Source organism: Mytilus galloprovincialis, chromosome 2, assembly GCF_965363235.1.
Source record: "Mytilus galloprovincialis chromosome 2, xbMytGall1.hap1.1, whole genome shotgun sequence".
NCBI lineage: Eukaryota > Metazoa > Mollusca > Bivalvia > Mytilida > Mytilidae > Mytilus > Mytilus galloprovincialis.
This window is the reverse complement of record NC_134839.1, coordinates 68,316,320-68,343,722: the sequence shown is the minus strand read 5'-3', so window position 1 is coordinate 68,343,722 and position 27,403 is coordinate 68,316,320. Positions and strand designations below refer to the sequence as shown.

At 32.2% G+C, this 27,403-nt stretch overlaps 1 protein-coding gene across 1 annotated transcript; it reads right to left on the bottom strand.

Annotated features, from left to right (window-relative positions):
* Positions 1-184: 184 nt before the first annotated feature.
* On the bottom strand, positions 185-18,660 carry LOC143064218 (mitoguardin-like). Its single transcript, XM_076236878.1, has 13 exons — positions 18,611-18,660; positions 15,171-15,410; positions 14,213-14,389; positions 12,088-12,179; positions 10,156-10,377; positions 9,721-9,833; positions 8,807-8,879; positions 8,398-8,484; positions 7,922-8,020; positions 7,066-7,200; positions 6,652-6,705; positions 5,283-5,399; positions 185-4,762 (listed from the first exon to the last, which is right to left on the bottom strand). Exons 2-13 carry the CDS (start codon positions 15,376-15,378, stop codon positions 4,625-4,627), a joined length of 1,515 nt encoding a protein of 504 aa, XP_076092993.1. The 5' UTR covers positions 15,379-15,410; positions 18,611-18,660; the 3' UTR covers positions 185-4,624.
* Between the last annotated feature and the right edge of the window lie 8,743 nt (positions 18,661-27,403).

Sequence of the window (27,403 nt, the reverse complement as noted above, 5' to 3'; positions counted from 1 at the left end):
TCAGGGATCAGGGTTAAAAAGTTATATGAGTATTTGACACAAATTAGGTATCCACTTTTACCTGCCCACCAGTCTAGCATCAACATAGTAGAAACTGGTTTTGAACTTTTGAAAACCCTGGCTAATAAAACAACAATGTTTGATTAAATTAACTACTTGAAAGAACAAGATAACAAACGATGTCTCTCCTTTATTTTATCATTTATTTCATGTTGAAAGCCTGTGATACGAATCTTTAACTACAAATATAACTTGAAACTTAACATTATCAATGTTCTATGAAAATGAGGTCACAGTCTGATGAACCATGCCAGACGGACATGAACACCTTACGATCATTAATATACCAAATAGGGGTCCTATCACTAAAAGTACCCCAGAAACAGATGAAATCATGGAATCTTAACATTGAACAATGAACCATAAAAATAAAGTCAAGGTCATACGAACCCTGCAAGACAAGCATAAATGTAAAACTTAAACACTCAATTCACAAAATATGGTTGACCTATTGCATATAGTAGCTGATAAATAAACAAAAAACCTTATCATTGACCAATGAACCATGCAAATGAGGTCAAGGTCATATGAACCTTGCCAGACAGACATGTTCACCCTACAATCATTCCATACATCAAATATAATTGACCTTTTGCTTATAGTATCTGAGATATGGACTTGACCACAAAAAATTAACTTTGTTCAATGACCTATGAAATGAGTTGGAGGTGAACTGTAAACCTACTGACAGGCATGAGAATCTTGCACATATCAAACATTGATATTCTAATTACTCATAATTCACATAACAGTATATAAACTTTTTTTTCAAGTAGTAACTGAATCATGAAAATGAGATCAAGGAAAGTGTCAGATGGAAACTTCATAACATAAGATATCTATATACAAAGAATGAAGCATCCAGCTCTTCTATTGTCTGAAATATAATTATATAAAGCCTTTACGTAATAAGTTAACGCTGCAGTCTCTAGCACCACCAAATCACGTTCCCTGTCTCACTGTCTGCAATAGAAGTCACAGGCTTGATATGCAAGCAGCCCAAACGAAGAAAAAAAAATAAGTTTTTTTGTGGTACCGTACTTTTTTTATTAAAAATCTTGCATGACTGAATTAACACATAACAGATAGTATTAACAAAAATATCTAATCGTATAAAAACAAATAACATTACTGGTTTATGGCATAAATGTCATAATCTATGGCTTCACTTTACATGGTGGATATCAATTTAAGTTTATTAGAAGAACTCCATACAACTATCAATATTTAAATTTTGCATTTAGATTTACAATGAAAAATTGGTATCCAACAATAAAAGGAATCCTTATAAATATATATATATATATATATATATATATATATTAACAAACAACAATATGATTAATTTCTAAATAAACATGCATTTCAACAGTCAAAAGAAAAATCCAAATCATTGAATTATTTATAATTTAAAATCTATTAATTCATTAACGATTATCTGTTACATGTATACTTGTGCATTCAAACATGTGATTTCATTCCTCATCTTTAATAGCACAAAATATTCATAGCCATTGTTGTCATTTAATGAGGAATTATGCTAAAGGAAATCATTTTTCCCTCATAAAAAAGCAAAATAAGTTATCAAAACTGGAGTTGAAATTTTGAAATTGTTGGTATAAATCTTATCAATTTTCTTCAATAAGTACAAAATTGGCAATATTGACATCTTTTTTAAGTACTTTTCCATGGCTAACTTTACAATTAAACCAGGTGCTCCGCAGGGCGCAGCTTTATACGACCGCAATGGTCGAACCCTGAACATTTGGGGCAAATTTGGTCTCAATATTCAAGTTTGATACTGTCTACACTCGGATTGTGATCAAATTTTTGACATAATATAGGTTTTTGTCACAAAATAAATGTGGTCAAAGATCAAACAAATCTATTGCACAATACTGTGCACAATACTGTGCAATAGAATATTTCTTCTTGAAAAATTTTGAAAAAAAGGAATCCCTTAAAAAAAATTGTAAACAAAAAATCCCCCCCCCCCCCCCCCCCCCCAACTTCATCAACTTCATGAAACCCCCCTTGGAACAATAACCTTTAAACTCAATCCCATCCTTTCCTTTGAAGTATGGAACATTGTAGTGCAATTTCAGAGATATCCATACACTTTTAAAAACACAAGTTATGGTCTGGAAACTAGAAAAATGCTTCTTTTTGGCCTTTTTTTGCCCCTAGTTCCTATATATTTTGGGCAATTAATCAAAAACTTAATTACAGCCTCCCCTTTGTTATATGGAACATTGTGGTACAATTTCAGAGAAATCCATACAATTACACACAAGTTATTGTCTGGAAACTAGAAATATGCTTGTTTTTTTGGCCCCTCTTTGGCTCTTGATTCCTACATTTTGGCCCCATAACCCCTAAAATGAACCCAAACCTTCTCCTTGTGGTTTTAAACATTGTGGTACAATTTCAGACCAATTGAAATACCTATTCATAAGTTATTATCCTGAAACTAGATAAATGCTTGTTATGGGCCCCTACTTCTCGATCCCAACCTTCCTTTTGTGGTATTGAACCTTCTGAAAAAAAATCATAAAAATCCATTCACTTAAACTAAAGTTATTGTTTCTGGAAACCAATGTGTCTTCAGACGACGACGCAGATGAGAACATCATAAAAATTTTATTGCGTCGTATAAAAATTGCCTAGTTGCAATTGAAATTTCAGACACAACAATATATTACTCATAGAATATAATATATTACAATGCATATGAAAAGTAAAAAGTTTTGGCATCAGAATTGTATTTAAAGCATTTGGTGGAACTGTGAGTATAACTTTTAATAACACATAAAAGTTAAAGTTTGCAGACATTAATCAAAACAAAACTCAAAGCAGTGATTTTGCTAGCGCTCGTCACTTTTGTATTTTACGAAAGAGTTTTCCCATTGACGAAAGTATTTCAAATTAATTTCGTCACTTAAATTTTGAAAGTGTAAAAATATTTTCGCATTAAAATACTATAAATTTACCTGTCATTATGTTTTTGACAAGTTTATGACCCCCAGGTAATTAACATTTGCAACAGGTGTTACAAGTTGTAATCCCCTTATCACCATCCAATGGTGCACTAATTTGTTAATTACCAATAAACTCATAGTTGACTATCATAATTATTTTCCCAAGGAAAATCAGTCAGTCTGCATTTTAGCATCCAGGAGTATATATAGTTTCGTCATTTGAGTCAAAGTTAACATTCACAACTCAAGATTTGACTTTAAAATAAATAACTGTTTTATACATACATGTTAAAATACCTGAGTAAAGAAATCAAGCCTCTAATACTTACTCTAACAAGATGTTGCACATGTTGTAATATTAATCATATACCACTCCAAATTCATAGTTTTACTGTAAAACAGCTACTGTTAATTTAGAAATTATTGCAATGTTTTTCTTATTGCGAAAAATGCGACCGGGTTTTAATCACAATAATTGAAACTCGTATTCCTTAAAAAAAAAAAATTATAAGTATTAAACAGGTTTTTCTTGATATCGCAAAAATTCAAATCGCATTTTAGTCTAAAATGACAAAATTGCAATAATAAATGCATGCAATAATTTCTGAATTTACAGTAGTAGGTGTCTAATATATTTGAGAAGCATTCAAACTTTACAACTCATAACAGACATGCTGCTGTCCAAACATGAAATCATTTCTTACTGGAAAAATGTGTGAAGAAAATGTTAATTGTATTCTAAAATATTGAAAAATTTAAATAGGGAGTAGGTGACCTACTGATCCAAATAGTGCTCACACATTACAACAAATTTCCAGTACTATTATTGAGAAAAGTGTTACGAAAACATTTGTTGGATAAATCACATTGAATAAATGGACAATATGTCTATGGCTATATGTCCCCATTCAAATACATTGATCGTCAAGGAAAAGGGGGGGGGGGCCAATTCCCAGAACCCCCTCTGGACCAGCCACTGCAAATGTTACTAAAATTTTACTCAAGGCTCAATACCACAAAACACAGATCAAGATCAAGTGTTTTACCTTTCTTGAACTATTTTCCTTTACAACTAATCTGTATCAGCTGTTCAGCAAATCTGAAGTAATTCTGTTCAGTATTATCAGATTTTGTCTGATAGTTTTCTTAGTGAAGCTTTCAAAACTAACTTCTGCTACATGACTTATAAAGCCTAACTTCACTTGGTGAATACAAAGTTAAATATACAGACCTAATATTTAGAATTTTACCCATTTAAAATTAGAAATGGCAGGTTGTAAATGTCATGTTAGAATAAACAGAATGTTTCAATATAATTATTTTAAACTGCCATTTTGTATGGTGACAACCAGCTGATTCAGATATAGTAACACACAATAACAAAATATTGTTACAGTGTATGTATACAATACAGTGTCACTACATTTGTATTTGTATTATAATTGCTGACAAACCAGCAAGTATTTTTTACCCCAAGAGTTCATTTTTTGATAACTAGTCCATTTAATGGATCAATATATAATTATAAATGCATGAAAAGTCAGTTAGACTGAATAAAGTATGAGTATTAAAATATAAATTATTAATTAAGTTGCTAGTTTAATAGCTGCATCCTCACATCTCTGTTTGCCAAGTCTGAAAATGTCCTCTGCTAAGTCATCAAGTGTTGTGTACCGGCTTTTCTCAAAACTAAATATATCACAGATGAACCCTAACACTATATCCTACAATAATAAAAACACAGTGTTCTATTACTTGGTATTATAATTCTTACAGGAAACCTCCAGATTATTAAATATGTTATTAACGTTAACATAACTGTTAAATGAAATAAATTCTAATATGATGACCTATCTATTGTCAACCACTATAATCACAGTATATCTACTTTTATGGCATTTATTTACAAAATTCCTTGTTCTGCCTTACAACCATCTCATTTATACGACATTGAAAACTCATTTGTTGACAGTTAAACCCACGTTTTATGTTGGCCTAGCAAATTTTGGTTTTCTCAAATACTTGAAAAACTAAAAACTTCTTGATAAATGAAAGAACTTTCAAAAATATATTTTAGGTATACTGTAAGTAAGAAGTTATTGCGATGTCTTAATTATTGCCAAAAATGTGACAGGGTTGTCATCGCAGTAATTAAAACTTGCATTTTAATTTTTTTTACATGAATCAAACAGAATTTTTCTGATTTTTTTCTTATCAATGTGCAAAAAATTCATAAAATCTTACTTTAAAATAGAGACATATTTCCTTTAATGGTGAATCTGGTCCCAGAAAACCCCAAGCTAATACTGGACTTGTATGCTCTGTTATACTGTAAAATCTTCCAATGAACCCATCTGGCACCTGTTTAAAAATATAATAACAGCAATTAGTAATGAAAGACCATTCTATATATATGATTTATCTCAATTCTTCCCTATAAATTCAAAAGTTCTAAGAAAGTAACCAATAAGCTCATCATAGATACCAGGACTAAATTAAACCATTTTATTTTATCATTTCAATTCCTGTGTGTACTTTCTTACTGCCCTTGTACCCCATGGGTGTGTACTTTCTTACTGCCCTTGTACCCCATGGGTGTGTAGGGCAGTTACAAAGATTTTCCAGTTTTGTCTGTCTTTGGCATTTTCTGTAGTGTGCCCCATGTCTGTTGGTATCTGATGAAAAGGTTCTCATTTGATATTTTCGGTGGCCAAAAGATTCGCAGAATCCTTCTCAGACTTTTAGTTTGGAATACAGACAACTTATTTTGGTTTTGTTCTGTCATTCTCCAACATTCTGAACCATACAGAAGTACAGGCAAGACACAGCTGCTGTAAAGTTTGAGTTTGGTACGGATGGTATATTGACCACATATCCATACAGCCTGCAGGTTGTAAAGAGCTTACCTTGCCTTTGATAGTCTTCTTTTGATGTCAGATTCTGCGCCGCCATTGGTAGTAACAGTGCTGCCAAGGTATGTGAAGGTATCAACATGTGGTATGTTTTTCCATCAAGCAATACTGACCCTGGGTTGTTTACATTAAGTGTCATGACTTCAGTTTTCTTTACGTTGATTTTCAGCCCCATCTGTCCTGGATATTTTTCTAGCTCTGAGGTCTTATCTTGAATATGTTGGTGTGTGTGAGACATTAATGCTAAGTCATCAGCAAAATCTAGGTCTTCCAAAGTGGTGAAAGTGCCCTATCTTATACCTCTCTGTGTATTAGCAATTGTTTGTCTCAATATCCAGTCAATGACTATAATGAAGAGTGTCGATGACATGACACACCCTTGTCTTACTCCTGATTTTACTTGGAAGTATATATCACTGTATCCAACCCTGCACCGGAATCTCTTCTAGAATACTTTTAAGAAGTTAATAAGATGTTGTGGAATGCCATATGATCACAATATTCCTGTGTGTGTGTGTGTGGGTTTTTTTCCTCACAATTAGCATGTAAACATTTCTACTGCAATGTATCTTCAGATTGAGATAGATAATTCGATAGACTATGCTTTATTGAGTTAAAAACTTTCAATGATCTAAACGTAAAGAATTATATAGAAGACAGAATATTAGCAGATAACTGAAATGCCATAAGCATTTACTTACTTTGAGCATTCTTCTTTTGGCTTTTAATACTGACCATACCGCTGTTGATAAAGCCTGAAATATTGTATGTAGTAAAGTTAGAAAATGCAGTATGATTGCAAATGAGACAACTCTCCATCATAGACCACCTTTTGCATTATAAAAAACTCTTATACTTAAAAAGAAATAGGAACGTAGTGCTATTTAGTTTGTAAACAATTAATATCTGTTACCCAAAACACTTTTTTTAATTATATGTAATCCATAAACTTAATGCAATCATGTAATATAAATTCAGAAATGATTGCGTACATTTATACCAGAATGCGAGTTCTTATTATTGTGATACTCATTATGAAGGAACCAAGTAGCATTACAAAATTAAAATTGCTTCAGAAAAAAAGATTTCTTTAATTTAAAAAGAGTATATCTTACTGTTTCTTTGAATCCATTTGAGAGCCATCTATTTTGTACTACTGTAATGACAGATGAGGGTGGATTGGAAAGATCATCAAAAGCATCCATCAAAATAAAATCTAATACAACATCATAAAATGTAAAACTTTTTACCTACAAAAAGAAAAATTCATTTATATATGAAATATATCTTAACATCAATGTCAAACAATAAGTATTTTTAAAACATTTTTTTCATAAATTGTCAACCAAATTGTCAAACAGTTGACCTTTTATAAAATTTGAAGCAATTCACCAATTATACAATAAGAAACATGTATCCACCACTACAAGCTTTGCCAACAACAGCATTATATACTGTAAACCAACAAATTTTAATGAGGGCTTTATTTTTGCATCTTTTGCGGGTAGAAAAATATAGTGAATATAAAAGTTCGCTCTCCCCTAATTTAAATGCATTTAGAACATTTTTACAAAATAAACTTGCTGCAAAGTGGTCTAGAAAGTTTTAATCATGAAATAAAGTATTTTTTGAAAATAAGTATGTTTAGAGCAACCATGGCAGGGGCTTATTGAGAGCCTATATAATAAGCTAAACAAAATCCATCTTCAAATAACTTAAAATCTGTAATGAACAACAAGGCTCCACTGAGCTTATGTATTTCAGCTGGTCTGTTTATGTGTTTACCATTTTCTTCTACAACTATATATTGTAAATAGGGGCGAAGAATGGAATATTTTGTAATTTTTATTATTTTTTTTTTCAACATGGCATATTTTCTTCAGATGCCCGATCCATGGAGCCTCTTGTATTAAGTATTTATGAACATGTTTGTTTTATAATATCAATATACACCACACATGTCATACATACCCCTCTGCCTTTCAATTCTTCTTCCATTTGTGGCCAGTTAGAAGACTTAAATACATAATCCATCATTTCATCATAGGCAACAAAAAATTCTTCAGGATCCTAAAACAGATTGCATAATTAAAAGGAATTGCAAATCATTGGCACACATGCCTCACACAAACAATTAATTGAGAAAATTCAGAAACGTTCTAATTGGAAGATTCTTTTTTTGTAAAAATATGAGATGAACTAGTTATATGCCTTAAAAATTACCTTCATACATGTACATTTGTAAGTTTTACTAAAATCATTTCAAGTGGTAATGAAGTCCATTAGATTTCTTTTAGAATGAATTAATGAAATTTCAAGCATAAAAAAAGGAGAGAAATTATTTATATTAAATTGGAAATGAATAAAATTACAACAACCAGTATTATTTTTCAAAATATAGAATTATAGTTTATAAACATGTAAATGCAAATCTTGATTTCACTTACTCTTTCAGATTTAACAAGAATATCACCAATTATCTGTTTACCCATTCTTCTGAAATAATCTTTGTTTGAATTGTTACTAAATATAATCTGAAAAGATGAACATAGAGTTCGGAATAAGTATGCGACTACCTATAAATATATTCTTTAATTGCATTCAAATGGTTAAGGAGATAGGGTCAATATGCAGCTTGCACATTAATTAATTTAGTGATTCAATCGGTAAAGTATTTATCAAAAGTGTTTGGTGTAATTTGAAACAATGTGGGTGAACATGCTGAAAGTTGAATATTATCTAATGGTACTTTTTTTATTTATAAATTTTGTTCTCAGAATAAATATCCATTTTGCAATGATTTTGGAATTCAATGTTACGATCATTTTTCAAAAATGCTATTTAGACCTACATTACCTCAAGTGCCAATCTCAGACAATGCAGCTTGGCAAGAAATTCTGTGTCTGACAAACAATGTGTCATTTCTGTCCTAAAACATAAGTTAAGAAATATAATAACTACCCATGTTAAAATGAGTATAGAGCATGACATGAAGAAATAATTTCGATTCTAATAGGACAAATACAGTATTTTTATAGGTCGAAGAGTAAGAAAATACCTTATAAGTGTTTGGCTGTTCCTGTTTCCTCCCTGTGGAGTATGTACATTACATTTTCATAATTAATAAGTTTATAAACTAATATGCAGGACAAATATATGTTGTTTGATAAACAATACATGATATAAGTTTATGTAAACAGCTAAAATGTATATATTTTAACAGAACAACAATGAAAATTAAGAAAATATAAACAGTAAGTTTGTATGAATGTGTCAAATATATTTTGTGCTAATTAGAACACGGATTTGTTAACAAAGCGTTATAAGGACTTCATATATATTACAATTTCATACATTACTTGGGTTTTTTTTGCGATAGCAATAACATAACTATGGTTCAAAAAGGCATGTGTTTTATCAAATAAATTGAGACCTACAATCATATCATTGTTACACAGTGTTTTTTTTTTTTGTGAAAGACAGAATGCAAAGAAAGTCTAGAAAAAAACCCACCTCTGTTTTATTTTTAGAATGATTACCTATAAATCATAGCAGCTATACAGATATTTTTTTGGTTCAAAACACATGGCCTTTTTCATACATTGGCACAAGAGCGTCAAAATTAATATCAGTGGTAACTGCAAAATATTAATTTTTTTAATCTATATTTAGCAGGAGAGTATTGTAACAATAACTCAATACATTATTATAAAATGTTTCTTCTAAAATATTAAACCCCATTTGCATCCTCTAATGCATGAGTTGTATACCTGAGTGTTCTACATGTTATGGTTCCATGTTTTAATTCTAAAAGACCTGCTTCATACAATGGTAAGTGTTGGAACATTTCTCTATGGTTGTCTAAATCTGCTAAATTAGCCATCTATAAGAAAGTAATAAAGGAAATTATAATTTTTAAATAAAATAAAATTCTCAGATCAAAATAACAGAAACTACCATTTAAATTGTATACAGCCAGATTCCATTTTTAAATTTCTATTTATATCATTACCTTTCAAAGCGTAAAAATGAAATCTCCTATATATGGGTAGGTAGATTTTAAAAAAAATATGTATATATCAGGTATATTATAAATTCTTTCTACAAGATATGGAGGCATGCAATTACATATATTTTACGTTAAGGGCTTTGAAATAGTATATTTTTCATGATATTTTACAAGATCTATCATAACTTGTATTTACATCTGTAGCTGATACAAATGAATCTTGGTCACTTTGGGAACCAGTGTCTAAACTTCTTTTTGATGACGCTCTCTCCATCTCTGTGGTATATGCTGTAATAGCAGAATCAAATGCTACTTGATCTGCCTGTCTTTCACACTGACGTTCATAACTGTCCATCATTCTGTAAGAAGAGTCCAGTAATCTTTCTAACTGTTGATGTAATGCTAAAGTTTCTGCATCCTATAAAACATTACAAATCTATTATCTTATTTGTGTAAATATTCATAGTTATTAACTTCTATGTCATTTGTTCTCCAACTCTCTGTTGGAGAGTTGTCTCATTGGGAATCAAATCACATCTTCTATTTTTATATTAGACATAATACATAAATAACTGTCATCCCTTTGTTCTAAAAAGATGATACAAATTAACACTGAGAATTAATATCATATTGTCCTACAACAACAAAATGAAAATAGATTAACTGTGTCATAAAAGTTCCTATAAGTGAGAAGAACCATGTCTTATGCTATACCATACCCTTCATCCATGGTTCAATATTGTAACCAGATGCTCCGAAGGGCGCAGCTTTATAGGACCGCAGAGTTCGAACCCTGAACAGTTGGGGCAAGTATGGACACAACATTCAAGCTTGATACAGCTCTGAATTTGGATTGTCATTAAAAAGTTGACACAACATAGGTTTCTGACACAGAATGAATATGGTCTAAGAACCTTAACTTAAAAACTTAAAAATTTTAAATTGGACATTTACCTATTATGGTCCAATATCTAAAATCTAAATACATGGTTAGATTCAGCATATCAAAGAACCCCATTAATTCAATTTTTTATGAAATCAAATAAAGTTCAATTTTGGACCCTTTAGACCTCAATGTGGACCAATTTGATAACTGGGCCCAAATATCAAAAATCTGAATACATGGTTAGATTCAGCATATATCAAAGAACCCCATATATTCATTTTTTGTTGAAATCAAACAAAGATTAATTTTGGACCCCGATTTGGACCAACATAAAAACTGGGCCTATAATCAAAAATCTAAATTCATGTTTAGATTAAGCATATCAAAGAACCCCAATTATTCAATTTTTGTTGATATCAAACAAAGTTTAATTTTGGACCACGATTTGGACCAACTTGAAAACTGGCCCCATAAGCAAAAATCTTGATACATGTTTAGATTCAGCATATCAAAGAACCCCAAGGATTCAATTTTTGTTGAAATCAAACAAAGTTTAATTTTGGACCCTTTTTGACCTTAATGTAGACCAACTTGAAAACGGGACCAAAAATTAAGAATCTACATACACAGTTAGATTTGGCATATCAAAGAACCCCAATTATTCAGTTTGTGATGAAATCAAACAAAGTTTAATTTTGGACCCTTTGGGCCCCTAATTCCTAAACTGTTGGGACCAAAACTACCAAAATCAATCCCAACCTTTCTTTTATGGTCATAAACCTTGTGTTTAAATTTCATAGATTTCTGTTTACTTATACTAAAGAAATGGTGCGAAAAACCAAGAAAAATGCTTATTTGGGCCCCTTTTTGGCCCCTTATTCCTTAACTGTTGTGACCAAAACACCCGAAATCAATCCCAACCTTCCTTTTATGGTCATAAACCTTGTTTTTAAATTTCATAGATTTCTATTTACTTAAAACTAAAGTTATAGTGTGAAAACCAACGTTTCTTCGGACGACAACGACGCCAACGATGATGACACCAACTTCATACCAATATACGACTGCAAAAATTTGTTGTGGTCATATAAAAAGTTATAAAAGCATATCAAGTATGATGATGCAGATATTTATGTCTCAATCTGAAACACAGCTGTATTTTTTTTTTGTTCGATTTTCAGTGACTTACAAAAAAATGTACATGTATTCTGAAAATTGGGTAGCCATCATTATCTGACTTACGTGCATGGCTGGTTTTGATTGGTCCTCAGTTGATAATAATTTCCCATTTGCATCCTCCCAATAACTTACTGCTGTCTGTAAGGTTTCAAATCCTTTAAAAACAAGATAAATTGTGTAATGATCATTTACAAGTCTTACAAAATATAGACACATTGTGCGAGTAATTTTAGTTAAAGGTTTTTGTGGAGACCCTGGATTTGTGAAACAGAGTAATTTCTTAATTTTGAGGTACAAATATAAGTACAACAGAAAACTTAGAAAAAAGGCTACAATTAGAATATTTTGTAGACAGCCTATCTATGCATTTCAATTGTCATAATATAAATATGTCCAATATACTGTGGCAGTCTTCACGCTGAACTGCTAAATCTACAGGCCCGCAGATTCTGTTGGCCTGTAGGTCTGATTTTCACAGGCCCGAGAGCAATTTTACCAGCCTGGGCTGCCTGGGCTGCCACTCGGCGTGAAGACTGCTGTGGATTTGTATGTTTTGAGGCTATCAATTTTCATGGTTTGATTAAAATTTGCCTTTGAGTTGACATTGTTTTCTTCGTTGTGCCAATTTGTGCATACAAAGCCTATAGAAAAAAACTAAATGTGTTGAAAAGACACAAATGGCCCTATCTCAAAAAGTGGACAAATCTGCAATTTCAACAACACATGTGGACACAAACATGATGGTAGTCTCAATTATCAAAAATCAGCTCAAATCTGAAGGCGTATTAAAAAAAGTCTGTGATTTTCAACAATTTTTAAAGTCTTAAACCCTTAATTTTGGCAAAAATTAGCTGAGCGGAACAAAGCTTAAACTTGATCTGTAACTCATCATGGTTAACTCACCTACCAATAATCAGCCCAATATCTCAAGGCGTTTAGAAAAAAAGTCTGTATAACTGTGATTTTCAAAAATTTATCAAAGTCCAAAGCCCGTGATTTCAGAAAAAATTAGCAGAGCGGAACAAAACTTAAACTTGATCTGTAACTCATCATGGTTAACTCACATACCAAAAATCAGCCCGATATCAGTGCAAATTTCTGCCAAAGAAGTAACCAGATGCTCTGCAAGAATTCAATTTTTGATGAAATCAAATAAGTTCAATTTTGGACCCTTTAGACCTCAATGTGGACCAATTTGATAACCAGTCCTAAGTATTAAAAATTTAAATACATGGTTAGATTCAGCATATTGAAGAACCCCATACATTGAATTTTTGTTGAAATCAAACAAAAAAAAAGTTTAAATTTGGACCTCAATTTGGACCAACTTGAAAACTGGGCCCATAATCAAAAAACTAAGTACATGTTTAGATGTTTATCTAAGAACGCCGATAATAATTTATTTTTTGTTAAAATCAAACTAAGTTTAATTTTGGACCCTTTGGACCTTAATGTACACCAATTTGAAAACAGGACCAAAAATCAAGAATCTAAATACACTGTTAGATTTGGTATATCATAAAACCCAAATAGTTCAATTTTTGATGAAATCAAACTAAGTTTAATTTTGGACCCTTTTGGCCCCTAATTCGTTAGGACTAAAACTCCCAAAATCAATCCAAACCTTCCTTATGTAGTCATAAACCTTGTGTTAAAATTTCATAGATTGCTATTAACTTATACTAAAGTTATTGTGCAAAAACCAAGAAAAATGCTTATTTTGGGACCTTTTTTTGGCCCCTTATTCCTAAACTGTTGGGACTTAAACTCCCAAAATCAATCCCAATCTTCCTTTTGTGGTCATAGACCTTACGTTTAAATTTCATAGATTTCTGTTTACTTCTACTAAAGTTATTGTGCGAAAACCAAGAAAAATGCTTATTTGGGCCCTTTTTGGCCCCTAATTCTAAACCGTTGGGACCAAAACACCCAAAATTAATCCCAACCTTCCTTTTATGAAAATAAACCTGGTGTTTAAATTTCATAGATTTCTATTTACTTTTACTTAAGTTAGAGTGCGAAAAACCAAATGTCTTGGGACGACAACAACGCCAACATGATACCAATATACGACAAAAAAAATTTCAATTTTTGCGGTCGTATAAAAATGTGTTCAGTAAGGCAGTATACACTTTCACTATTCAAAATAAGAACTGAAAACATGTATCTTAATAATTTCAAGATTTACCTAGATGACACAGCTGTATTGGGGACAATGATCCTGTGTCTATCGGAGCATGTGTTACTGTGGATACAGATGATGCAGCCAAACTGGACATGGAACCGAACTGTGTCTTGTTAAATCTAGATAGTGTAGAACTACCAGATGGACTCTCAGCATGATGTCCTCTACCTGTTGTCACATCTGTAAGAAAATAGAAATCTTACAATAATGACCAAATGAAGCTGTGAACCACAACAGCAAGTTAAAAAGCTGGGTAGTCTTTTCATTCTCAGGCCTGAATATTTACATTGTTGTAACGAGTCTTTATTTAAAACAAATAATAGAACTGCGTGCATATGCCACCATTGATTTTATCAATTCAAGTCAATAATTCCAACAACATAAAAACAAAATTTGGAAAACAGGTAATACATGTATATCTGACAGATCCAAAAAGTGTGCTAATACCTTACATACTTGAAACCGACCAGTTATTGACCAAATATGAAGTCATTGTGTTTAGTTGTGAAAAGTGTGATGCAAATATTTGTTGGACGGACAGACAAGGTAAATGCGATATAGGATTGCAGATATAATACAAAAAGTTTCATTTCAGCATATTCATTGAAAGTTTACAAGTAATCTAAAAAAACATTTGAAAGACACTAAATTCCTTAAATTTATGAGATATATTGTAGCAATATTTCTTAAGCATGTATATGGTTGAATATTTAAACACACTCATGACAATTGTCCCACTAGTACTGTAAGAACAGGAACTGTTTACCTTTCATGATTACCTGAGTAAACTCTTGTTTTTAAATTGGTTTATGAAGTGTTTTGTATAAATGATGCTAATTTGATTTGTAGTTTTATTCTCGTAGTCATTTAGTATTTCTTTTCCTGTTATGTTCAAATAGTGTTTTATATGTAAAATCATAAAGAGATGGGATTTCTGTCTAGGTTTATAAATAAAACAAACCTCCATTAAGATAGCTATGCAATCTACTATTATGTTCACTTCCATCAGGAACTTGTCGTTTTACATTCTGACTACATTTCTTCCTTAGACGGAAATATGCTGTAATCAGTCCCAGTATAGCAAGCCCTAATGACACAGTTGTCACCACTTTTGACCTATTTGTAGGAAGTGTAATCACAGGAAATTGCAATGGCCACTTGGAAGACATCTTTAGTCCTACCAAGACTAACTTTACACAAGCTGATAAAATGAAACATTTTGTATTTACAACATGTACATAACAGTATATTTTTCTCCAAAAAGTTTACTGGCTTAAAAATATGAAGTGAAGAGTAAGTCAAACATGAGGATTAAAAGCAATTTCAGATAACTTGGCAATTAATTATATTCCCTTCATTGTTTGATTGAAGTTCAAGTATATCAGTAAAAAAAAGCAATATTAACAGTATGCTACATTATGTATATAGTTACAGCTAGTTTTTTTTTATTGCAGCTTGAAGACTGCTTAGCTTCCTTTGACATCTTTTGATTGTGTTTACCGGTAAACTGTATAATTTCTGATACATGCAGTCATAGTAGTGGTTGTCGATTGTTGTTCATAAATGTTTCAGATCTTGTTTCTTGGGTTTTTTTTATAGATTAAACAATAGACGGTTGGTTTTCCTGTTGAAATGGTTTTACACTAGTTATTTTGTTTTTTTAGCCTTTTATTAATGTAGGTTGTTGTTCAGGGTGAGCCAAGGCTCCGTGTTGAAGACCATACTTTGAACTGTTATGGTTTACATTTACAAATTGTGACTTGGATGGAGAGTTGTCTCATTGGCAAGAAGCTCTACTGTGATAGTCGAGTTTGGCATATCTACACACCTTCATCATGTTTATTGCTAAGAATTCAAACTTCTGTGGTTATTTCAATGATAGGACTCAACTAGTGCACCCATGATGCGTCTCGATCATCAGGCAACAGGTTCAATATATGGCTCAAACTGGATGCACGAATATGCTTTTAATTATTATTAAAGTTCATCATAACCTTTTGGCTAAAATGGCAATATTTACACCACAAATTTTACTCTGAGCCAGGGTTTGCGCTGGCGGTCGCCATTTTCGCAATTTGCGAAAAAATAATAATTGTGGCGATAAAAATTCGTCATTTGCAAAAGAATTTGCGAAAGAAATATGTAACGATTTATTTTCCGCCATCTTGATTATTTACTTTTTTTCGAGTTTCTCAGACTTTACCCGATCTGACAATACTCGGAATTCACCTTGACCTCATTAAGATTTTGACAGAAAATCAATAATCAGCTGATTGTATTTATAGCTATAGACAACAAAGGACTAATTAATAAAGGTGTTGATTGAATTGTTTGACAAAATGATATGGCTTCCGCTAAATGTCACATACAGAATTGTTTTACCACTTTGCGATGCACGTGTTTGGAGCAAACTTTTGACGTCTCCTCTCCTTTTAAAGATAGTTTAAAAAAGAAAGCTGTTGCTGTGACGAAAAATGTTCAAAATCAAAAATAATCTCCGATTTAAGACTATAATTATCCTTTGACTTTAATATAGGTAATTGAGTAGGGAGACTACTTTAAAGTCGTTTGAGTGACACACGTGTTTCAAGCATAGTTTTACGTCTCAACCTTTTCATTTACGATGGTCAAGAAAAGAAAACAGTCGTTATGAAGAAATCTATCCAAAAGGTTGTGAACAACCCCTCGAATGAGAGTAACCTTCAATGTAATGACTACACATGAAATGAGGGATCAATTTCATGTGATAAAAGCTTTTGTCTTGTTGTACAAACCACTTCTTAGTACAAAAGGGCACATCCTGCAGCATTTTTTCTTTTAAAGAAACTTTCCCTACGAACTATAATGTTATTATATAATCAAAACATATCCATTAATTTTGTTATATTCCAGGACTTACATCTTCTTTATTATTAAAAGTATAGTGGCCCCCTCATTTAGAAAAGTTTAAAGTTAAAAAAAAATGTTGTTTTAAAGTAAATGTTTAGTGTTTATTCATTAAAATGTTCACTCTAAAATAAGTTTGAGAGAATAATCATAGACACAATGGGGCAAAATCATCTTATTTAAGGGGAAAAGGGGGTGGGGGTTTGAAAAAAGTTAAATTTTAAACGAAAAATATAGTTTTGTTACTTGGCGAAAAAAAATAATAAAGTGGCGAAAAATATATTATTTTGGCTAAAGAGGTGGCGAAAAAAATAATTGACACAGGGGAAACCCTGCTCCGAGCACAGAAAAACCTGTGCACCTGCGAAAGTTTTAAGGCATGGCTGGATCTAGATAATTAAATTTTAAATGCATTTTATGGTTCAGAAAATTAGAAACTTTTCAGGATTTTGCTATTCATTTTTTTCTTTCAGGCAGAAGGTGCAAAAATAAAATAAGTTGGGAAAAACTTTGAGAAGCTCCCCTCATATAATCGATGTTGTGAGTAGTATTGATTTAAATGGACAATAGACACCTGTAAACTATAGGTGATTTCAACTGTGTTACTAAGTGGACCATATCAAATGAAACTCGTGTGTTTGTTTATTTTGCTATCTTCTGCAGAATGGAAAAATTGCACATCAAAATCCAGGCAAGTCATTAATTTTCTAAAACATAGTCATAGACTTGATATAACTATAATATACCTAGGTCCAGCCACGCCTTAAAAGTTTTCTTCTTCTTCTTATGATATCCAGTTATCCATCAGATTTTTGATGATTACTAACTGCTGCGCATGCGTAGGATAATAATAAATAAATATTTACAAAATAAAAGTGCCAAAAAATAAGCAAATACTAACATGACATGTGGTAAATAAAATTGAGAATGGAAATGGGGAATGTGCCAAAGAGACAACAACCCGACCATTGAAAAAAACAACAGCAGAAGGTCACCAACAGGTCTTCAATGTAGCGAGAAATTCCCGCACCCTTAGGCGTCCTTCAGCTGGCCCCTAAACAAATATATACTAGTTCAGTGATAATGAACGCCATACTAATTTCCAAATTGTACACAAGAAACTAAAATTAAAATAATACAAGACTAACAAAGGCCAGAGGCTCCTGACTTGGGACAGGTGCAAAAATGTGGCAGGGTTAAACATATTTACTTTAAAAACTATTTACATAACTACTAGGTATACTGTTCTATATTGTAGAGAACAACAGGTGTCAACTGTTCTAGATGCATTCGTTTGTCTGTAAATTTTTGGGTGTAAAAACAGCCATATTTTTCAATTCCTTCAGATGAACCTAAGAAAATCTGGTCACTAGTATTTCAGTCTCAGAAGTAAGTTTTGCCATTTTTATTTTTTGGCTTATAAACAACTGTCTATCTATTCAGGGGTAAATGAATATAAAACAAAAGATGCAGATAAACGGATAACAATAGATTTGTTGTTTGTTTGATTTTTACCTTTTTCATTTCGTTTGGTTTGTTTTCTGAAGAAAGGGGAGGTAACTATATTAGTTTTAAAAGTTGAACCAATCTCCGTGCAGTTCCGGAAAAGTGGCCTATCAAAATTAAACATTCAGATTATGAAGTATGAACATCTTGAATTTAAAAGATAACTGGTCTGTCATACTTTAACTTTGGTATAAGGTTGTTTGCACTGGCTTATAATTTTAATATTAGTTTCTGTTGGTATAATAGTCCAAGGTTAAAACAAACATAGTCTGGGCCCAGGGTATTAGAAAAAAAGAAAATTATAAGTCAGTGCAAAGCAGTGGTATGATTGCCAACGAGACAACTCTCCACCAGAGACTAAATGGTGAAGAAGTTTTTAAAACAGGTTTAACAGGAAAATTGGTACCGTTAATGTTATTAACAGCTATATGATCCTATATGTCACTGATCGTCACTGTACGGTATTTATAGCAATGAGTAAAGTAAACCCTATACCACATATATAGTAAGCTATATCACTGAGAAGTCCATTACTAGACGGATGATGGCGTTAGCAGTTATAAACATTGTAATCATATTGTGGAAGGGTGAAATTTAAATGGTTTGTATGTATATAGTTTTAACTTTCAGAATCTGTTTTGAAGGAGCACTAGCTGTCAGATTCATGGTCACCGATTTGACTCAAATTCTCATATTTGATTTATAACAATGTAAAACATTTATCCAAACTATCAAAAGTCTAAAATAAACAGTTTACAGAGCATGGGGTAGATAATATATAGGTTCGTTTCGTGTGTATTTTAGTCCAGACGCCATCTTATCTAATTACCTATCGATTTGACCTCAGATGACCATATAAGTGATGTAAACATAAATAAAGATATCACGGAATAGATTAAACCAACACGTGCAATTGGATTTTTATAGGTCTGTTTGATTTTATTTTACAGATTAAAAAAAAGATATTCAGTCTCATTGTTTTTAACCGTATAATAATGATTTTATGTGCATCGAATTAGTAATCAAATGATTTACCGTAGTTTCACTTTCATTGTTGACATTCTTTTTCTTTAAATAACCAGTACACGTACAATGCATGCGTTGTCCATCTCTAGCTAGGGGTTAAATTGAAGTTCACATGAATACGGATTTAAAGAGGTCGACTTATTCACTTGCAAGTGAATTACTAAAAATCAATGTTTCTTAGCGTAATTTGACAAAATTGAACCTTTTTGGCTGCAAAAAACGAATTGTTATTTCACTATTTCACTTTCATTATTGATTGAACAGAAAAAAATCAAACTTTAGATTTTTTATATATCTCGTAGCTAGTGCCCCTTTAAGAGAAAATGTCCAAACCAGCTACTTTAAAATATGTATAACAGGAGCTGCACTAGATAAAAACCCCTTGTTTGTGCAAATTTCGTTAATAGACATGAAGTGATTAATTTTCATAGACTTTTCAGGTGTATTATGAAAATTCGTAAAGGGTTCCGTGGAACCCTGGTTCTATCCTGGGATTTCTTCCCGCGAAAAGAGAATTCATTTATCATTCCATTACAGGTTTTAAAAAATCAAACATCTTCTTAAGATATTTTTTTTATCTGGAATATTAACTTCTACCCACGCTTCATGACAATCTCTGAAGGTTTTCAAATTTATAATGTAAAAAATAATAATCCCAGACCGTCTGTTAATTGCGAAAAGATAAGTCCGTCTGTCAACTGAAAAATGAAAAAAAAAATACTTTTGAAATTTTACTTCAGACATTAATCATAAAATAGCTTCTGCCAAAGTTTCATAAAATTCGTTGAAGTTTGACAAATTAATTTATGTGTAATAAACTTTAACCCCAGACTGTATCTACTTGTTAACTTCAAATAGAAATTTCTTTTGTCAGTAAAATACGGGAAAATTAAAAATAGTATTTCATCATTATGCTCTGGATACTGTAAGTCTTTTGATCACAAAAAGCTTCTGTCCAACTTTCGTAAAATTGCATGGAGGTTTGACATGGTTAATGATATTTAAAAAAAGTCTTTAACCACATATATACTAAACCTAAATGGTGACGACGCCAACGAAATCTGTGATCGCTAGGTCTCGCTTTCGCGAAATAAATGTCGCAGGCTCGATAAAAATGCAAGCCACATATCGAATCTCAGCAGATAATTAAATGCTTTAAACAAAAGGAAAGTAGAATTCACAGTAGATTCAGACTTTGACAGAAAATGAACAAATATATAACACGGTACTATTTGATTGAAAAGAAAATGTCGTCACTTTTATTCGCAAATAAAAGCTACCGAAGAAAGGTTTACAAGGCTGATGTGCTTTTAACCAGTGCTTTTTAATTTATTTGGATTAAATTTTTTTTTTTACCGAAATTCAAGTGTACGCCAGGGCGTTTTGACGTAAACGTAGCTACGCGCCTGGTCAGTGGCATGATTTTAACCAATCTTTTCTTTTCAGTGTTTTTTTTCTCCGTTTATTATTTTTTTGTCAGCCCGCAATAGGAGGCAACTGCCTACATGCCTCTATGTAATTTACGGCCCTGACTGTTGTTTGTTCTTATTTAACTATGGTTTTGTCATTTTATTGTCGACTTATTGATTTGAATGTCCCGTTGGTATCTTTTGTCTCCCTTTCATGCTTTCTTTTGGACATCATATTAGTCTCGGCACACAGTTTTTGAAACCTTTCTACTTTATTTATTTTAATATATTAAAATTATTCTCATCTTTTAGTGTCTGGCCATTGTGTTGATTGTCCTTCTTTCAATTGTCATTCTGATCACCCCGTTGGTATCATTTTATTGTTTTCAGAAGGAATATTTGAAATGTATCGTAAACTTTTAAATTAATTCAGACCCAGATAATAACATATATCAAATAGTATAGTCATATCCTATTTTGATGACCGTTTTAGAAGGAATTGGGAATTTGAAATGTGATTACTAATCTTGCTGTTTTATTTATACAGTTATTATAGCGTATGAACCACAAGTACTTGTCTCTGAAAAAAAAAAAACCTATTTATAACTATGGTATATAGGATTAAAATCAGAGACAACAGCCTGTAATCTAAAACCTTCCTTTTCAGGAATTTTCAAGGGTTCAGTAATTTCAGCTATGCCTTGTATCTACTATAGGTCATTTAAAGAAGGATTTCTTATTTTTATACAGATTACTGTCAAATTATTGTGTAATGAGTAAGAAACTACTATAAAATAGTAGCCTCAGAATGATGTTAGGCAGCAACCATTTGATTTTCTGGGGGGGGTGGGGGTGGGGGGGGGGGCTATGATTTTTTTTTTGGAAAAAAAAGTTTGTTTCCAGTTTTTGGAGAAAAAAATAATTTGTTTTTGATTCTGAGAAAAAAAAATGTTTGTTTCACCCTCAGCTGCCACTATATGTAATGCTTAAATTGAAAGAAAAAAATTGTTTTCGACTTGTCACGAAAAAAAATAGAAAATCAAATGGTTGCTGCCTTATCAAAATCTACGTAGTTGAAACAATAGTCATGCGAGTATGGTCTTGAGAAACGATGATAGTCCGTCGGAAGGGGACGATAAATGGCTGACCCGTGTTAAGAGAGAGCCGTATCTCTTGTACGTAAAAGACACCCTTGTAGAAAAAGAGTAGACTAATGCCGCTACAAGACAGCAAAGTGGAAAGTGATTAATATAAGTTGCATCTTCTGACATCAGACTCGGATTTCTCTTGAACTGAATTTTAATGTGCGTATTGTTATGCGTTTACTTTACTACATTGGTTAGAGGTATAGGGGGAGGGTTGAGATCTCACAAACATGTTTAACCCCGCCGCATTTTTGCGCCTGTCCCAAGCCAGGAGCCTCTGGCCTTTGTTAGTCTTGTATTATTTTAATTTTAGTTTCTTGTGTACAATTTGGAAATTAGTATGGCGTTCATTATCACTGGACTAGTATATATTTGGTTAGGGGCCAGCTGAAGGACGCCTCCGGGTGCGGGAATTTCTCGCTACATTGAAGACCTGTTGGTGACCCTCTGCTGTTGTTTTTTATTTGGGCGGGTTGTTGTCTCTTTGACACATTCCCCATTTCCATTCTCAATTTTATGCAATAACTTGTTTCCAAATCCACTATTAAATAAATATGTTTAAACTAATAGTCATACAACCATATTCGTTGCAATTTCAGAAAATGCACGTCGTTATATCACCACCACCTGTACATATTGACTTCTCTCACCGAATAATTTAAAGTTTGTGGACCATCTGTATTCTTATTAAATTCGAAATAAAAGCAAATCACAAATATACAGCTTCGCCTGCATTGCATTGATTTACAACAAGATACCGACAACAAATGTTGGCTAATCTTAAAGTTTTTAAACAGATTCATCACATTGTAAAACGTCTACTTTATTTCTTTCAATATATATATATTTTGGAACATTCCAGCATCCCCTAATTGGGGTATATATTTCTCAGTTTACACAATAGTTCAGCGGACCTTGTATTTCCATGAAATAGAGTCTATACTTACATGGATAAACTGAAAATAGTTTCAACAGTAAAGTTAAGGTCAGAAGTTTTATGGACATCAGCATGGTCTTGTTGAACACGATCTCACAGAAAACTACGAATTGCCAGAATTTTACAGGTTTTCATGGGGAATATTCAGGTTCCACTAATGAAGCTGAACTCTTAACCCTTGTTGGTCTACTTTAGAGTGTTGCTGGTAGGCATATATATAATTAGACAGCAGGTCATACAAACACAGCCTTTTTTAAAAGTTTTCGTCAATTGCAGGAGCAATTTTATATCATGAATAAATTCCTTATAAAAGTTTCACACTGAAATTATTATATCTTTATCTCACCAAACCTTTCTCGATAAACTGTGTTTTTACCCTTTGGAAAGAAAAAAAATCGCCAATTTGACTTAGGTTCTAGGAAAGTATGATTTAGTATTTAGGTTGCTGTTTGACAATGTTGCATTGTAGTGCAAGAGAAATTTTTAAGATCCGTTATAATGCTGAATCCTGTTTGTTTGGTTTTAAAACAAAAACTGCATTTTAATCATATGGCATTTTTAAGAAATAAAGGTTACATTGTTAATGGATCAAATTCATGGATATGATTTTTAAACTAAATATCTGAAGGAACACTCAGATCAAGTTTTGTGACGGACACCAAATGTTGGCAAATGCTCATATGGCCTTATTGCTAGTTTACTAAAACGCTCAAACATTCTACAGCAAACAAATTAAAGTACATGTACTGACAATAAGGAAAATTCGAGTTCTTTTGAAGGGTTAGCAGGTCCATCTACACTAGTAAAAGCTTTGTTTCTATTGTTTATAAGTTGGTATTTTTCTGCCTAGGAACACAACTTATTTTTCTGCCTAGGAACAATCTTTTGAGCCGGTTGCTTCTCTTTTTTACAGTTTGATCTGTTGTACTGTGACACCACTGTCACAGGTAATGGGAGGTTGATTGCTCAGACATATGTTTAACCTTGTCACATTTGTAATGTGCCTGTCCCAAGTCTGTTTGTTGAGAGGTTGTTGTTGGTTCATGTCAGTCAGATTTGTTTTTCAAAAAAAAAATAGATGCTTCGCAGGGCACAGCTTTATACGACCGCAGAGGTCATACCCTGAACAGTTGGGGCAAGTATGGACACAACATTTAAGCTTGATACAGCTCTGAATTTGGATTGTGATTAAATAGTTGACACAACATAGGTTTCTGACACAGAATGAATGTGGTCTAAGAACTTAAACTTAAAAACTTAAAAATTTTAAATTGGACATTTACCTATTATCGTCCAATATCCAAAATCTAAATACATGGTTAGATTCAGCATATCATAGAACCCAAAGAATTCAATTTTTGATGAAATCAGATAATGTTCAATTTTATACCCTTTAGACCTCAATGTGGACCAATTTGATAACCGGGCCCAACTATTAAAAATCTAAATACATGGTTAGATTCAGCATATTGAAGAACCCCATATATTCAATTTTTGTTGAAATCAAACAAAGTTTATTTTGTGACCCTTTGGACCTTAATGTAGACCAATTTGAAAACGGAACAATAATGTGCAATTGAATATTTCTTGCTATTGCGCAAAACTGTGCAATTGAAAATTTCTTGCTATTGCACAATACTGTGCAATTGAAGATGTCTTGCTATTGTGCAATACTGTGCATTGAAAATTTCTTGCTATTGCACAATACTGTGCAATTAGATATTTCTTGTTATTGCACAATACTGTGCAATTGAAGATGTCTTGCTATTGCACAATACTGTGCATCGAAAATTTCTTGCTATTGCACAATACTGTGCAATTGAAGATTTCTTGCTATTGCGGAATACTGTGCAATTGAAAATTTCTTGCTATTGCACAATACATATAATAATTTTGGACCCTGATTTGGACCAACTTGAAAACTGGGCCAATAATCAAAAATCTAAGTACATGTTTAGATTCAGCAAATCAAAGAACCCCAAGAATTCAATTTTTGTTAAAATAAAGCGAAGTTTAATTTTGGACCCTTTGGACCTTAATGTAGACCAATTTGAAAACAGGACCAAAAATTAAGAATCGGAATACACGGTTAGATTTGGCATATCAAAGAACCCCAATAATTCATTTTTTGATGAAATCAAACAAAGTTTAATTTTGGATCCTTTTGGCCCCTAATTCGTTGGGACCAAAACTCCCAAAATCAATCCAAACCTTCCTTTTGTGGTCATAAACCTTGTATTTAAATTTCATAGATTTCTATTAACTTATACTAAAGTTGTTGTGCGAAAACCAAGAAAAATGCTTATTTGGGCCGTTTTTTGGCCCCTAATTCCTAAACTGTTGGGACCTAAACACCCAAAATCAATCCTAACCTTCCTTTTATGGTCATAAACCTTGTGTTTAAATTTCATAGATTTCTATTTACTTTTATTAAAGTTAGAGTGCGAAAACCAAATGTCTTCGGACGACGACGACAAGGACACCAACGTGATACCAATAATATACGACCAAAAAATGTTTTGTTTTAAATTAGGATTGATTGTTTATTTACTTTAAAGTAATTGCCCATAATTATTTCCTTATGATAATTATATATTCTTTGTATGATTTCCGAGGTGAAAAAATCCAATGAAGTAACAGCATCAAGATCTACAACAAATACTCTATCTACACCAGTATGTAGATACTGAATACCAATACAGCATTTGATGAAAAAAGGGCCAGCTTTGGAACGAAATAGATCAATTTTCTATAACACTTACTCCTGTATTAAGTCTGAAATGTACAAAAATACTTTCACATGTGAACTATATAAAAGTTTAACCAGATGCTCCGCAGGGCGTAGCTTTATACGACCGCAGAGGTTGAACCCTGAACGGTTGGGGCAAGTATGGACACAACATTCAAGCTGGATTCAGCTCTAAATTTGGATTGTGATTAAATAGTTGACACAGCATAGGTTTCTGACACAGAATGAATGTGTTCTAATGAACTTAAAATTTTTGTTTTCTCTTAGAGCAATTCACTATGCTGTTGAATATTAATCCTCTCAAAACAAGAATGTGTCCTCAGTACACGAATGCCCCACTCGCACTATCATTTTCCATGTTCAGTGGACCGTGAAATTGGGGTAAAAACTCTAATTTGGCATTAAAATTAGAAAGATCATATCATAGGGGACATGTGTACTAAGTTTGAAGTCGATTGGACTTAAACTTCATCAAAAACTACCTTGACCAAAAACTTTAACCTGAAGCGGGACAGACGGACGGACGAACGGACGGACGAACGAACGGACAGACGGACGGACGGACGGACGCACAGACCAGAAAACATAATGCCCCTCTACTATCATAGGTGGGGCATAAAAATGTTTGAAGAAATTTTCTTTTTTATTTATGAAATTTCAAATGAGAAAAATTGAACCCAATTTTTTTAATCACATCCCCCTTTCCCTTATTCCAAAACTAATCTCAATTAAAATTTCTAATGGAGTTTGCAACAATAACTACTCATTTAAATACATCATAAAATATTAAGATGTAAAAAAAACTGCTTGTTATCACTGAATGTTATTTATTATAATTTATCAGTTGGTAGTAAAAAGTGAATATACATTGTATATTGTATATAACAAAGATTTAAGTTGATTCTGGACAAAGAAAGATAACTCCAATTAAAAAAAAATCTTGCTATTGCACAATATTTTGCAATTAGATATTTCTTGCTTACTATTCTGGACAAAGAAAGATAACTCTAATTAAAAAAAAATTTGCTATTTCACAATATTGTGCAATTAGATATTTCTTGCCATTGCGCAATACTGTGCAATTGAAAAGACTTGCTATTGCACAACACTTAATATAATAATTTTAGATCCTGATTTGGACCAACTTGAAAACTGGGCCCATAATAAAAAATCTAAGTACATTTTTGGATTCAGCATATCAAAGAACCCCAAGATTTCAATTTTTGTTGAAATCAGACTAAGTTTAATTTTGGACCCTTTGGACTTTAGTGTAGACCAATTTGAAAACAGGACCAAAAATGAAGAATCTACATACACAGTTAGATTTGGTATATCAAAGAACCCCATTTATTCAATTTTTGATGAAATCAAACAAAGTTTAATTTTGGACCCCGATTTGGACCAACTTGAAAACTGGGCCAATAATCAAGAATCTAAGTACATTTTTAGATTTAGCATATCAAAGAACCTAACTGATTCATTTTTTGTCAAAATCAAACTAAGTTTAATTTTGGACCCTTTGGACCTTAATGTAGA

Coding starts and splice junctions, on each gene's coding strand:
- LOC143064218 (XM_076236878.1), bottom strand. CDS start 15,378: ATGTCTTCCAAGTGGCCATTGCAATTTCCTGTGATTACACTTCCTACA. Junction 14,390..15,170: donor GCATAGCTATCTTAATGGAG/GTTTGTTTTATT, acceptor ATTTTCTTACAG/ATGTGACAACAGGTAGAGGA. Junction 12,180..14,212: donor AATACAGCTGTGTCATCTAG/GTAAATCTTGAA, acceptor TTGTTTTTAAAG/GATTTGAAACCTTACAGACA.